Here is a 13,806-nt window from a genome sequence, read left to right as displayed (position 1 = left end):
GCGTGGAAAGGTTTTCTAGAAAATTCCGATTTACGTAACAATATTAAACTACATTTAAGTATTTACGTATATACATATATTGTTGATTCTTACTCCCGAGAATCTACTACAACTTTGGAGAATAGGCGGGAGTTTCACAATACATATCTACCACTGCAAGCTATGCATGTTTTTAAAAATAGACTTAATCTAAACAACAAATGTATTAAAATAAACACATAATAACAAATTCGTTACACACTGTATCAGTGCTCTGCCCAACACAGGTTTGTAATTGAAACATTTTTTTTTTCAGGTATTTAGAGTTCAAATACAAAGACCTTTGTTAGAGAACGCACTTTACTCTTTGCGTAGTTTCATGGCACTTTGGTTGAGTACACACTTTACTATTTGCATAGTTTCGTGTTACTTTGGTAGAGTACCCACTTTACTATTTGCATAGTTTTGTGTTACTTTGGTAGAGTACCCACTTTACTATTTGCATAGTTTCATGGCACTTTGGTAGAGTACCCACTTTACTATTTGCATAGTTTCGTGGTACTCTGATAGAGTACACACTTTACTCTTTGCATAGTTTCATGGCACTTTGATAGAGTACACACTTTACTATTTGCAAAGTTTCTTGGTACGTTGGTAAAGTACAACCTTTAGTATTTGCAAAGCTTCATGGTACTTTGGTGGATTATACACTTTACTATTTGCATAGTTTCATGATAGTTTGGTAGAGTACATACTTTACTATTTACATAGTTTCATGGTACTTTGGTAGAGTACACACTTTACTGTTGGCATAGTTTCCATGACTTGCTTTGTTGTTCCACAGATGATACCCTTTTTTTTTCGTATTTCAAGGGCCCATGTTTCACTATAATTGTTTTTAATTGATTCGATCATGAACTATTTTCCATAGTTCAGTTGATGATTAAGTATTAAAATACTTAAGGATTTTCCTCTGACTTTTCAGGTTTATATTCAAGAAGCCAGTAGCAAACACACAGTGGTTCGGAGCCTTTTTGATTGTTGTTGCGATAGCCCTCAGTCAATTGCCAAGCCTCATGGATAGCAGTCTTACTGCCCCTGTAACTGCCTTACTACTAAGTATGTTGAACAGTTTATTAGCAGCAGGAGTATCCATCTATACAGAGGTGAATAAAAAACTATAATGTTAAAGAGCTGTAATATAGCTTTTCGAAAGTATGTAATTTCTTTTAGAATAATCCCCACTAATAGGATATATATATATATATATTTAAATTTTGATATCTCAAGAAAAAGTAGTAAAAAAATTTTACCTTTCATTAATAGGTTTCTATTTACCTTGTAAAGGTTGATGATCTTCAAGAAATTTTGTATGTTTGCATATACATTTTCTATAGAGATTTCTACATACTCATCCTCATTTTAGTACACCACGTAAAGACTGAAGAAATTAAAGAAAGTTTAACCTATTCATTAAAATCTTTTGTAAACCCTCATAAGAAAATTTCTTCCAATCCTGTACATATAAAGATAGAAACTATCATAATTTACATTCCACTTATTAGATAAATTATTTTAATACCAATTTAACTATCTTCCATGAAAATAATATAATACACTAGCAATTTCAGCTCTACTAAATTTGGTCAAATTTCCATTTCTCTTTAGACAACTATGTGCCTTGTAATTTGGCATAAAAACAAAACCTATGAATCTTTTTGTATAGTGTGTGAATTGATAAGTTTGTTTTGTTTTGAATTTTGTGCAAAGCTACACAAGGGTTATCTGCGCCAGCTGTCCCTTATTTAGTAGTAATAGATAGAGGGAGGGCAGCTAGTCAGCACCACCCAATGCCAATTCTTGGGCTACTTTTTAACCAATGAATAGTGAGATTGACTGTCACATTATTAAGCCCATCCATGGCTTAAAGGACAAGCATGTTCGGTGATATGGATTTAAAACCACAGCTCTCAGATTGCGAGTTGAGCGCCTTAACCACCAAGCCATGGTGAATCGATAAGCATTCTTTCACTGGTAGTTACACAAGTTAACTAACCTGAAGAACCATACTTGCTCTCGTGCTTTTCGCTACCCCCGTGGCTCAGCATTAAATTTCAGGACTTATAACACTAAAATTCAGAATTCAATCCCTGCAGTGGGCACAGTGCAATCAATAGCCTATTGTGAAGCTTTGCATTTAAACAAAACAATTTTTGTGCCAGGAGTGGCCTTATGGTTAGTATACCAAGTGTGAATCCAAAAGACCTGTTTTCACAAAATCATGTACCGAGGGGCTGGCTGTCCCTAATTTAGCAGTGATGAACTAGAGAGTAGGGAGCTTATCAACACCAATCTCTGCAAAGTTTGGGCTACTTTTTACCAACAAATAGTGAGATGACCATTACATTAAAACACCCCACAGCTGAAAGAGTAAGAATGTTCAGTTAGAGGATTCAAATCCACAGTTATTGCAAGTTGAGTACTCTAACCCCAGGCCGTGCATAATAGTAAAGGTTCTTATTTAAAATAGTATATTGTGAATTGACTGCATATATTTAAGTTTTATGTCATTATTTTTGAAGATGTGCACATGTATATATAAATATACTTATGTAACTAACATAAAGTTGGTTCTTTTCTGTACTTATTTAGGTGTTATTCAAGAATGATAAAAGGCCTTTCTTAGAACAACAAATACAGTTGTATTTCTTCAGTACTTTAACAAGTGCACTACTCTTAATTTACTGCACAAGACTTGGAGATGTTGCAACACAATGGAAAGGTAACTTATCAAAATTCTTATCCTTAATGTACTAGACTCTGATGTAGCACCACAAGTGAAAAGCAAGTAACTTACCAACATTGTATCAAACAACTCTTGTCCTTATTGCACAAGACTTGAAGATGTAGCATCACAATGGAAAGATAATTTACTAACATTGTATGAAACAAATAATTGAATAATTGTATCAAATAATTTTTTTGCACATTCTGCTGGTATTATTTTCATGATGTCCTAATAGTTATTACCATAACTTGTTTCTTTTCTCATTCTTCTTGTTTCTTTTACTGTTCCTGTATTGCTGCCATCAAATCTGCTAAGCTGTAGTTTGATTTGCCACCTCTGGTTTCCATCTTCTTTCTTTTCTTTTTTTCATCCCACTCCTGACACCAATTTGTTACGTCTCTGTTCGTTTGCTAATTTTCCGTATAATTTCTTTTCTGAAGAACTTCAGCGATACAAGGGACGGGTTATTTGCATGAAAGTACGGTACCCATGATTTCATTGTTGGTAGCATTTTTATTCTTACATTGACTTTTGTATAGTGATGTATTGTAATTTATGAATAATATTAATTATTCTAACAATTTTTGTTTTTACTTTTCGAACAGATATGACCCCAAGATCTTTAGTTCTTTTGGTGTTCACCATTGTTATCACAACAGGCCAAGGGGTGGCACTAGCTTCTATAATGCAGCACTTGGATAGCATTGTGAAATACTACACTGCAAATATAGCTAATATACTAACAGCTATTTTCTCAGCCTGGTGTTTTCCCGATAAATTCTCCTTGAACTGGTCATTTGGTCTGAGTCTTGCAGTTTTAGTGATAGCTATCTTTCTGTATGAAAAGAATCACTTGAATGTACAGATTTCCAAACCTCATATTTAAATTAATAACCAAAAGAAAAAAAATACTGAACAAATATATCTTTAATGACTTACATACTGAACTATTGATTAAAATTTCTCAAAATCATTCAAATCTACGTTTTATTGAAATATATATAAAAAATACATATATTTATAAAAGTCTCATTGCCTTTGAATGAGCTATTGAAATTCGTCACACTGATTTAGCCTTTCCTTACTAAGACAAAAACTATGAAAATGAATTGAACACTGAACTTGTAGAAGTTGCTAACTTTTGTTTGGTAAGTATAAATTCCATGAACATTTAATATATCATGTTTTAGAAATTGAAAATCTATACTTAGCTTCAACGTTGCTCACATCTTGTCAAATTTAGTTGTGATAGTTTCTACTATTTGCTGGAATCTTTTGCATTATTCGGTAAAAAAGAATAATAAAACATCCAGTGTAATTAACAGTAATAAAAATGTTTTGTTTCATCACCTTCAAGTTCTTTAGGTAGCATAACCAATCATCACAAATAAACTACATCTAAACAGAAATTTGACTTGTTAATTTTCTATCTGTATATATTTGAAACAAGCCAAATATTCACATAATTTTACTAACTAACTTAAGGACAGTAACAGACAAACTGGTTAAATAATACACTGTTATACATTAATTGACTAACAAACTCCTAACTCAGTCACTATTCTACCTCAGTTTTTATATATGGCTCAAATTGTTTCTTAAACTTTGGTGAAAGTTACATATATTAATACCATGACTATAATGCTATATTAAACTTTCTTTTGGCTAAATGACAATACGGATTTCTGTAAATGTTTACATTGAAAACAAAACAAAAAACAGATTTTCAACAATACTTTCTACTGATGGGTAACTGTCATTACATTAAATGTTCAATGATAACATATAAATATTTCTATCTTAATTTATGCATCTCAGCTACAGATTCCACTGAAAAAAAAAACAAGAAGACTATTACCAAAAGCACTCAACCAATAAACTTCCACAATATTTGTCTCTTTTTAAGTCAGGGTTTAGCTCAGTGTTTGTTTTGAATTTCCGCAAAGCTAAACGAGAGCTATCTGCACTAGCCGTCCCTAATTTAGCAGTGTAAGACTAAAGAGAAGGCAGCTAGTCATCACCACCCACCGCCATTTCTTGGGCTACTCTTTTACCAACGAATAGTGGGATTGACCGTAACATTATAACGCCCCCACGGCTGAAAGAGGCGAGCATGTTTGGTGGGACGGGGATTCGAACCCGAGACCCTCAGATTAATGTAAATACTACATATCTCACTCTCCCTACTATTTATTTCTTGTCAACAGAGTTCTTAAATTTTTATTTCTGACTTTCCAGTTGAGGTTGTGTACAAAATTGAGCCCAAAATGTTAATTTTTTTGGTGTTTAACTGGGCACTAAAATTATCTGCTGTTTCATAAGATAGTTAAATTGTCTGCTGTTTGACCTTGTGTATTGAGGATACTTTTATAACTATCAAATGGAACTGACACACTTCTGCCTTTTGGTACATGTTTTCTGATTGGTTAACTGGAAAGAGAATATGCTTTGTGATTGCAAGTTTTAATGTTTTTTGAGAAAGGTTTATTATGATATTTGAGGAGAGCAGATTCACTTCTATCTTGAAGAAGCCAAGGCTTGCTGGTGAATTTTTTTGTCTGTCTGTAAGTGAAATCAAATGTTAAATAATCTTCCTGGTACTTACTTTAGCTTTTGTCTTCAGTTTACTGACAAAAACAGTAGAAACAGAAACTGAGGGAGTGTTTGGTCCAGCTACAGAGTTATCAATTTTTTGTTGTTGTTGATTATCACTATTTTTTAATATTTCTTCTGAGCCATCACTCAAAAGAACACTAGAACCTTTTTTGCCGATATATAGCACCCACTTATCAGCTGTTCAAAAACATGAGACATGTAGGGTAAGCTCAGGTATTTTGTACAATGTAGAATTGTCAGCAACCATTCAGGTTTAAGAAAGTTTTAATTTTCCTATACTGAAAATGTATTTTCAATAGGTACTTACCCATATCAAATTGTAGTTTATTTTCGAAGTCTGATTCCAAAAATTGTTCACTGCATATATGGCAGCTTTCAGTGGACTTTATTTATCACAAGTTCTTGTTAATGTGCCATTTTCTGTCTGACTTAAGTGGAAACTCGTGCAGAGATACCTCTTTTTCCTTGGGAATGTTCCCACATCCATAAACAACAAGATTAGCTATTCTCGTTCAGTGCTGCCCTCTATATTTGAACTTTTTCTTTATGCATGCCATAAGCCTTCTGCTCCCCTATGTCTCTCATGCAAATCATTATGCATCACCTCCTCATCAATAAGAGCATGACATACTCATGTAACTCTCTCTACTGAACTATCACTTCAAAGTTTGGCAGAAGATGTCAGCACCAGAGAAATGTGAGGAAGAAGGGCAGGAAGTGTGAGGGTAGGGAAGTACCTATCGGAAATACATTTTCAGTATAGGAAAATTATAACTTCTGATACGGGACTCACCTCCTGTCACAAGATTAGCTAGAATTCCACAATGATAAGGAGGAAGGACTGGACCAAGGAAATGACAGAAGGACCCCCAAAAGCATCGGAAGGGTACCCTTGGAAATAAAAGATTCAGATCAGAAGAGGGGAACTGCATCACTTCTGAGCCAGGTATACTCTTTGCCCAACTGAGGAATGTGTAAGATATAAAGGCAGAAAATTATAGGAGCACATCCGAGTGGGAGAGAATGTGGCAGGAAAGTGATCCTAACCACAGATATAAACTGTAACTCAATCTCACAATGAGAATGGTGGGTATACAAAGGATGCACCACTAGGTGTAGATTGGCTAGGGCATGGCGGACTATACTCAGTAAGTCAACTACATCCAAAACCTGCCCACAGGGTACTGACATCCATGCGAGAATAGCATGAGGATCATACAGTCTTCACCTCAAACCCAAAACTGAGGAATTGGGAACCACTCTAATTCCTGCAGATGACATGAGAATTAGCTCTGAGCTATCGATCCAGGAACTTGACATCCAGTATCCAAAGGATGTCTATCGCATGCAATCAACTCCCCAGACCATGAAACAGACCGGGATCATCCAAATGGCAATAACATCCTTGTAAGAAGAGAGGACAAGGGATAGCCAAGGACAGAACCATAACAATCCCATGTACCACCACTGTGACACACAACACAGATGGAGGAAATTGAGGGAGGAAGATAGACAACCCAAAACCTGTGTGAGGACTTATGTTGATTGGTTCACTCTAAATCCAAAACCTGCTAGCAAGGTAGGATGAGGGCACCCAATCATAGGGGTGAACTGCATTTTGATGTCTCACTCCGTTGTCATTGGTTATTGCAAATAGTAGGATATCACATCACTTACACCCACAGAACACCACCACCCTACTATGTAACTAAATGAATATTGTGTGGAACTCATTCATCAGGGTGTCTCCATGGACAACCACCCAAGCAGCTTTGAACTGGAAAGTGGTAAGGATTCCCATACTCCACTTGAAGAAAGGAGGGTGACAATGCATTGGAGGGTCTGGAGGAACATCATCACCTTAGACAGTGCAATGGGTGACCACAGAACCTTGTTTTGAAAAGCATATCATACTAAGTTATTCATTCTAAGGATGGGCAGCAATCCCCTTCTGCTTTACCCATGCAGTCCAGGGGTGATACGGTCCAGGATGGGCATGCTTATGAAGCAAAATATCACAAGGTCATGCACCTACATGCAATCTTGTAGAACACCCCATCTCAATGATGAACATGCAAAGCCATGGAAGATAAAGCATGAGTCAACATGGCTTGACAATGCGGTTTGATTTCAAGTTAAAGAATACCCGACCAGGCACCACTTGCCGGGATAAAGAAATAGAGAAAAGTTGCTGAAAAGAAAGGAAAGTATAAATACAAACTTACCAGGTAAGTCTGAAGAATGGCTACAGGTGGTAGATGAAACCCGACAAGAGGAAACCACAATATGATGGAGATAGTAGGAGATGAACATACTGTGTGTGGTCCACATCCTGGACTGCAGAATCTCCTCCATTGGACGACGAAAATGAGAAGCATGGGAAAAGTGACGTGTCAGATGTGATGGGAGGACATCTGGAGCAAATTCTGGGAGGAAGAAAGTAGGGTGGAATAGGCCAATACCACAAAATAGACCCAACTGGTAAGGGTAGAAGGTGAAAGATCATGAAGGGAGGAGGATTGCTAAGGGATAGAGTCAGGAACGTGTACCATAAAAGAAAGATGAAACATGGAACACAAGGAAAATGGTTCAAATGGAGGTAACGTAAGGGAATGGAGGACCATATTAACATCCCAATCCATAAGGATAGGTAACCTGGGAGGGTGACGTATCCAGGAGGAATGCCTGAGCATGGTAAGGACAGGGGAAATACAAACCTTAAGGTATTGGGAAAAATGAAAGGTATGGGATAAGGCCACCCAATATTCCAAAAGCAAGGATACCAAAGACCCACGGTCAAAGAGCCACACGAAAATTCTACCATACAAGCCACAGTAGGCTGGTCAACTGGAAACCCAAAAGCTATAGACCAATAACAGAATACCTTCCACTTGCATTGGTACACCTCCATGGAAGATGGACGGATGGAACCAGCTAACAAGAAAGTGACTCAACATGTGAAATCAGATCTTCTTGCCAAGGACCAGACAAAAGCCAGGCATGAAGGGTGGGATGTAGGCCAGGTGACTGAGGTTGACAAAGAATGTAGGGAGAAAATGGAAGAGGAACAAGAAGGAAAAGGAGCAGATCTTGTAACCATGGAAACCACTGCTTAGCTGGCCAATAAGGAGGACCCAAGAAGGAGTGGAGTGGATGAGAGAAATCACCCAATGAAGTAATCAGATGGGTGGGTACACATAAAGACATGTGTATGATTAATCCTGGCTGAAGGCATCAGCAGCCAGATCCTGGGGATGAAGTACACATGACCAAAAAAAAGGTAACTTGTTGTTGAAGCCCATAGCAAAGGCATCCACATGGGGAGAACCTCACCAAAGGCAAAGATCTCTGAAAACGAGGGGATCTAATGACCACTCTGTAGGGTATATTCAGTTGGGGTGCAGAAAACAATTCACAATCAGATTGAAAGCACCTGGCACATGAAACACAATGATGAATGTGATGTGCAGCATAAGATATCCTTGGTGGTTGATATGTGCCACCACTGTAGAATTTTCTGAATGAACCATCACCAGACAATGTCGGGCAAGAAGTAAGTGATGCAATGCCCAATATACAGCTAGAAGTTTGAGAACATTGACATGCAAAGCGCTTTTGTCTGCAAACCAATGACCCGAAGCCTCCTTGTGATTGACCCATGCTCCCCCCCCCCCATCCCTGAAGGAATGCGTCCATGAAAAGATGTAGATCTAGATGCGGGCAAGGAAGTGGCACTCCCACTGACATATGGGCTTTGTTGTCTAATCAACAAAGCAGATCATCTCACAAAGAAATCGGGGTGAAAAGAGGATCTTGAGCAAGGTTCCATTGATCATGAAGTGCCCACTGAAGGGATGTCATTGGTGACCACATCTCCAAAAACAATAGAATCTCGCGAGCAGTAAGAGACTGAGCCGAGAAAGCATTGGCAATCCAATAGTTCCATTGAACGAAGTCATAAAGTAGAAGGATGGGCCCAACTGATAGGGATGGTGAAAAAGACCCACAAATGGACAAGATATTGAATGGGTCTGAAGAAGAACTTCTTCCATTTGATCAACCAGCCCACCTGAGCCTCCACAGAAAGGAGCTGCCGAGTATGATTGGCCAATTCCTGTTTAGAATAAGCCAGCTGTCCCTGTAATAGTAAAATTGCAGTCCCCGAGCATGGAGATGTCAAGCAAAAGCTCGGACTACTTGGCAAAGTACTTACGGTGCTGAGGTAAGTCCCAAGGGAAGGTCCCAAAATTGATAAACCTCCCCAAAATGGACAAACCAAAGATAAGGGCGAGACTCAGGTGATATCGCTATATGTAGGTAAGGGTTGGAAACATCGATTTTGGTCATCCACAATCCCAGTGAAAACGCCCATCTCAGGGTGAGAAACGACTCCATGATGAACCTAGGTAGTGAAACGAAATGGTTGAGGTGAGATAAATTGATTACTGGCTGCAATTCAACAGGTTTTTCTTAGAGACAACGAAAAGGTGAAAATAAAAACCCTGGAAAAGATGGGGGAACAGATTCAATGGCCCGATGCAAGAGCTTTTCCCAAACCACTTCTGACAGATGCTGGCTGGTCATGGGATCTTGAACAGGAGGGAAGGTAATGGGGTAAGGAAAGATGGGGAAGGAAATTGGACAATGAATCCTTCTGACAGAACCTGAAGCAACCATTGATTGCCAACAAAGGAATGCCAGCAATGAAAAAACTCGAACAGCTGAGGTCCCATCAGACACAAACCCACTGAGCAGTCATCAGTACTGGTGGCAACAGGGGGTGCATCATCGAGGAAAGCGACGAGAAGTATCCCAAGCAGAAGGGCTGGGAAGGATGGGAAATGGTAATTGGAGACATATGAGGTTCTGATGGAGACAAACAGGCTACGATATTCGTAAGGGTGGATTGTTGTTGGACTAATGTCACCTGAGGCTCTAGTTTCCAGGACCATATCAAAAACGTTATACCTCAGATATGGGGCTAGACATAAATCCCTAAGATATGTCGAGGGTAAACATACCCAAGCCAATATGGCATTACGACCTATAAGGTCCCAAGAACAAACAAATCACATATGCAACACCAGAGCCAAAGCCGATATGTGGGCTAAAATGGAGAAGGGCAAAGGTATCTCCTGAAAACCACTCAGGATTTCTGTGGAGAACCTAAGATAGCTATGGAAGAAAGATACTATAATATATTTGTAAAGGCAAGATGCAAACAAGCATATTGGGCATAGGTAAGACTGACAGATGATTTGGGAGCCACCCCATATAGGCAACAAGGAACCTAACAATTGCTGGTCTAAACATTTATAGTCTGGATGATAGTAGGAAAGTGTAAAGTCCACAGGGGACATGGCATGCTAATCTCCTCGCTTAATTGCGAGGCAAAGTGATCAGCAAGAATTCAAATATGAGATAGGAAAAACCAAATAGGGTTGGGAAGATTGTTCATTCAAAAAAGGAAGGATGATATGCATAAAAATAGGAGAAAGAGATAAAACGCCATAAACCTGAGACACAAAATCCATAAAACTGCATTAGGCCTAGTAGAGTCATTGGGTTGCGAATGAGAAAGAATGGCAAATTCTGGAGATGGAAAAAGACGATCAAAGTCCTAATAAGCCTGTACAGGATAAGCCTGGGTCATGTCAGGAGATAAAGGTTGTCCCATGTAACGTTAGATTTCCTAGTGTATAAAAGCAGATAAATCCACCATTGGATTGCCCACACCTGAGACCTGAGAAAAAACGCTGGTCACTGGTGCAACCCACAAAGTGGTAACGTTAGCTTTGGAATTCATTGCACAGAAAGATTCACCAAATTCGAGTGCAGAAAATATGGTGACAAGAATTAACTGATAAATACTAATAGAAGAAACAGGCTTAATGAAAGCAAATTATTAAAAAAAACACTTCGTGAAAAAACGAAGACCAACGTGAAGTATTAAACAAACAAAGGAGCATGTTGGAACACAAGTACTGCCAAATGAAAAGTGAAAGTTCGGAAGAGGAGGCACATGCGTCACGTGAGCATGTCATGCTCCTATTGGTGAGGAGGTAATGCATGATGATTTGCATGATACATGTTGAAAACTTGCAATTCCAATAGGGGTGAGTGGAAGGCTTGTGGTATGCATAAAGAAAAAGTTCGCATATAGAGGGCAGCACTTAACGAGAATAGCTAATGTTGTGAGAGGAGGTCTTAGATGCAGCAGATATGTAACAAGAAGTTCTACCTTAACAGTATGAGAAAACTTTATGGGATTCATTTAATTTGTAATTATAATAACTTTCATTTGACAGCTTGCTAATGATCCTTATCATAACCATTAACAATATGTTATTATGTGTGACTTCATTTTTGTGCAAAAACTAAAGAATCCATTCATTATGGAATAGTTCTCAAAAAGTTGAAAAAATGTTTCATCTAACAAAGAAGAAACTTTGAGTTGGGACTTTCAGTGCAGCTATACATATTTCATCTTGTACTGTTCATTAAAGAAAGTTACAAATTTATCTGTTTTTGTACATAATCATTTTCTTAGTTGCTCTATTAAAAAGATACATGATGTTACTGTTTATGTAAAACTCTCAAGTGATAGTTTCTGAACAAAAATTATCCAATAAGTTTAAGCCACTTCTGTATAAAAAAAAAGTTAATGTGTAGTTGAAAAATATGGTGTGCTAATATGAGAACCTTGGAATACATTTACAAATGACAAACTGAAAATATTTATAAGGAAATAAAATAAAAATGCCAAACTTAATAAAGTGTGCTTTATTTATACATCAAGCAATGATGAAATACTGGTCAGAAATATCAAAAAATGAAAGGTAATGTGCAATAATAAAACTTTCTTTCTTGATTGTCAGTTTTAAAAAACACTTATTAAATTATCTTAATTTGAATGCAGTTCATGAGTAAATGGTTACACATAACAAATATTCTGTTTTAAAAGTTAAATAAATTTCAGTGTGCCTCTAAATCAGTTCCAAACTGGAATTTTCTGTTTTACCAGACACAAATACATATTCACATACAAAAAAAAAGAAAAAATTTTCCTTTCTTAAGTTAAAAGTACTAGCAAAAATTAACTTTTTTTTTACTATTTTCCAGAATTAAAACTATGTTTAACTTTCATAGCACATTAGCTTCTTGAAGTTTGGTGTACAAAGGATCATTTTCTCTCATTGCATACACCAGGGTTGCTTTCTGGTAGTAATCTGGAACCATCTGAATATTCTGGATTACCATGTCTAAAAGATGAGCTCGTTCAACATGAGATCCAGGAGCATCAAAGGACAGCGCAGTGAAGTGGACATGGAAATGATAGTAAGAGGGCTGATAATGAACGTACACTCGTAACTGTTTTTCAGGGATGTTGAATTTTTTAGCTATGTTTTGCTGAATAAAATAAAATAAAATATTGACACTCTAAAATTTCAATTAAAAACTCGTGTTTGCATATCCTGAACTACTGCAAAATAACTCAAAAATTTTGTTTATGTAAAGTAATGAAGAATAATTAAACAAATCACAATTCATGGTTGTATAAATCTAGTGCTAAATACACTTTTAGCATGGTTTCACATAAATTAGTTCTTTAGTTGATGAGACATGGCAAGGAAATAAATTGCATGTATCTTATGAGACAAAAAGCAAAGACATGATATGATAACAAATTATATATACACAAGTTTCAAATTTAATGTGTTATATATAATGCTAACACAAAATATTTTCATAAAAATTGGCTTAGTCATGTATATATTCATAGTCATTATTCTAAAATAAATGCTATAGTTTCACTTACCTTTCCTTTCTCACTGATTGACTTAAGCAGTTGTAAATGGTCCGCTGTTAGGTCACGAAGAGAATGCAAGTCTTTTCGATGACAAATTGCAACAAGATACAAGTTATCAATATGTTTCATATCCCATTTTAAGTCTGGTAACAAAATAAATCCTAAAATTGGATCTTTATCTTCAAACACTATCCTGTCTGCTTCAGATTTGTGATCCAAAATATTATAAACCCACTAGAAAATATAGAAACAAAAACATCAAGTTATAATTACATATCATTTCAATCCTGACAAAATAACAAAAGCTTATTCTAGAAACTCAGCCAGAATGTTTGTGAATTCTTTCCCTAGAATGCCTTGAAAGTGTCTTAAACTCAGCTGAAACCTCTTAATATCTAATGAATGATCTTTGCTTTTTACATATAACTTTTCTAATTAATTTTTCTCATATATATATATATATATCAGGGCTTGAAACTAACCATTTTTTTTGCAACTACTATATGTTTGCCAGTTACTTCAAAGGTCAGTAATAAGTGCAAGCCACATTGGCAGAAAAAACAAAGAGACTCGCCAGTTACATGCACTTATCAGATATAACTAGCCAGCTGAC

The 13,806-nt window shown here is 36.8% G+C and overlaps 2 protein-coding genes across 5 annotated transcripts in view; one reads left to right on the top strand and one right to left on the bottom strand.

Moving 5' to 3' along the window:
• Positions 1-246: 246 nt before the first annotated feature.
• Positions 247-3,660, top strand: LOC111085805 (CMP-sialic acid transporter 1-like). Its single transcript, XM_022386083.1, has 3 exons — positions 247-1,145; positions 2,632-2,761; positions 3,373-3,660. The coding sequence occupies exons 1-3, from the start codon at positions 1,056-1,058 to the stop codon at positions 3,651-3,653; spliced, it is 501 nt and encodes a 166-aa protein (XP_022241791.1). The 5' UTR covers positions 247-1,055; the 3' UTR covers positions 3,654-3,660.
• An 8,491-nt stretch (positions 3,661-12,151) lies between these two features.
• The window catches only part of LOC106459581 (m7GpppX diphosphatase-like), a 7,876-nt gene continuing 6,221 nt past the window's right edge, over positions 12,152-13,806 (bottom strand). For all 4 annotated transcript variants that reach the window (XM_013919209.2, XM_022386081.1, XM_013919211.2 and 1 more), the window contains exons 4-5: positions 13,203-13,427; positions 12,152-12,793 (exon numbers count right to left, since the gene is read on the bottom strand). In XM_013919209.2, the coding sequence (XP_013774663.1) occupies positions 12,527-12,793; positions 13,203-13,427 (492 nt within the window). In that variant the 3' untranslated portion in view covers positions 12,152-12,526. The remainder of the gene's footprint in view (positions 12,794-13,202; positions 13,428-13,806) is intronic.

This window comes from Limulus polyphemus, unplaced genomic scaffold (genome assembly GCF_000517525.1).
Source record: "Limulus polyphemus unplaced genomic scaffold, Limulus_polyphemus-2.1.2 Scaffold631, whole genome shotgun sequence".
NCBI classification, from domain to species: Eukaryota; Metazoa; Arthropoda; class Merostomata; order Xiphosura; family Limulidae; genus Limulus; species Limulus polyphemus.
The sequence above is the reverse complement of the archived record's forward strand: the minus strand, read 5'-3'. Positions and strand labels throughout refer to the sequence as shown.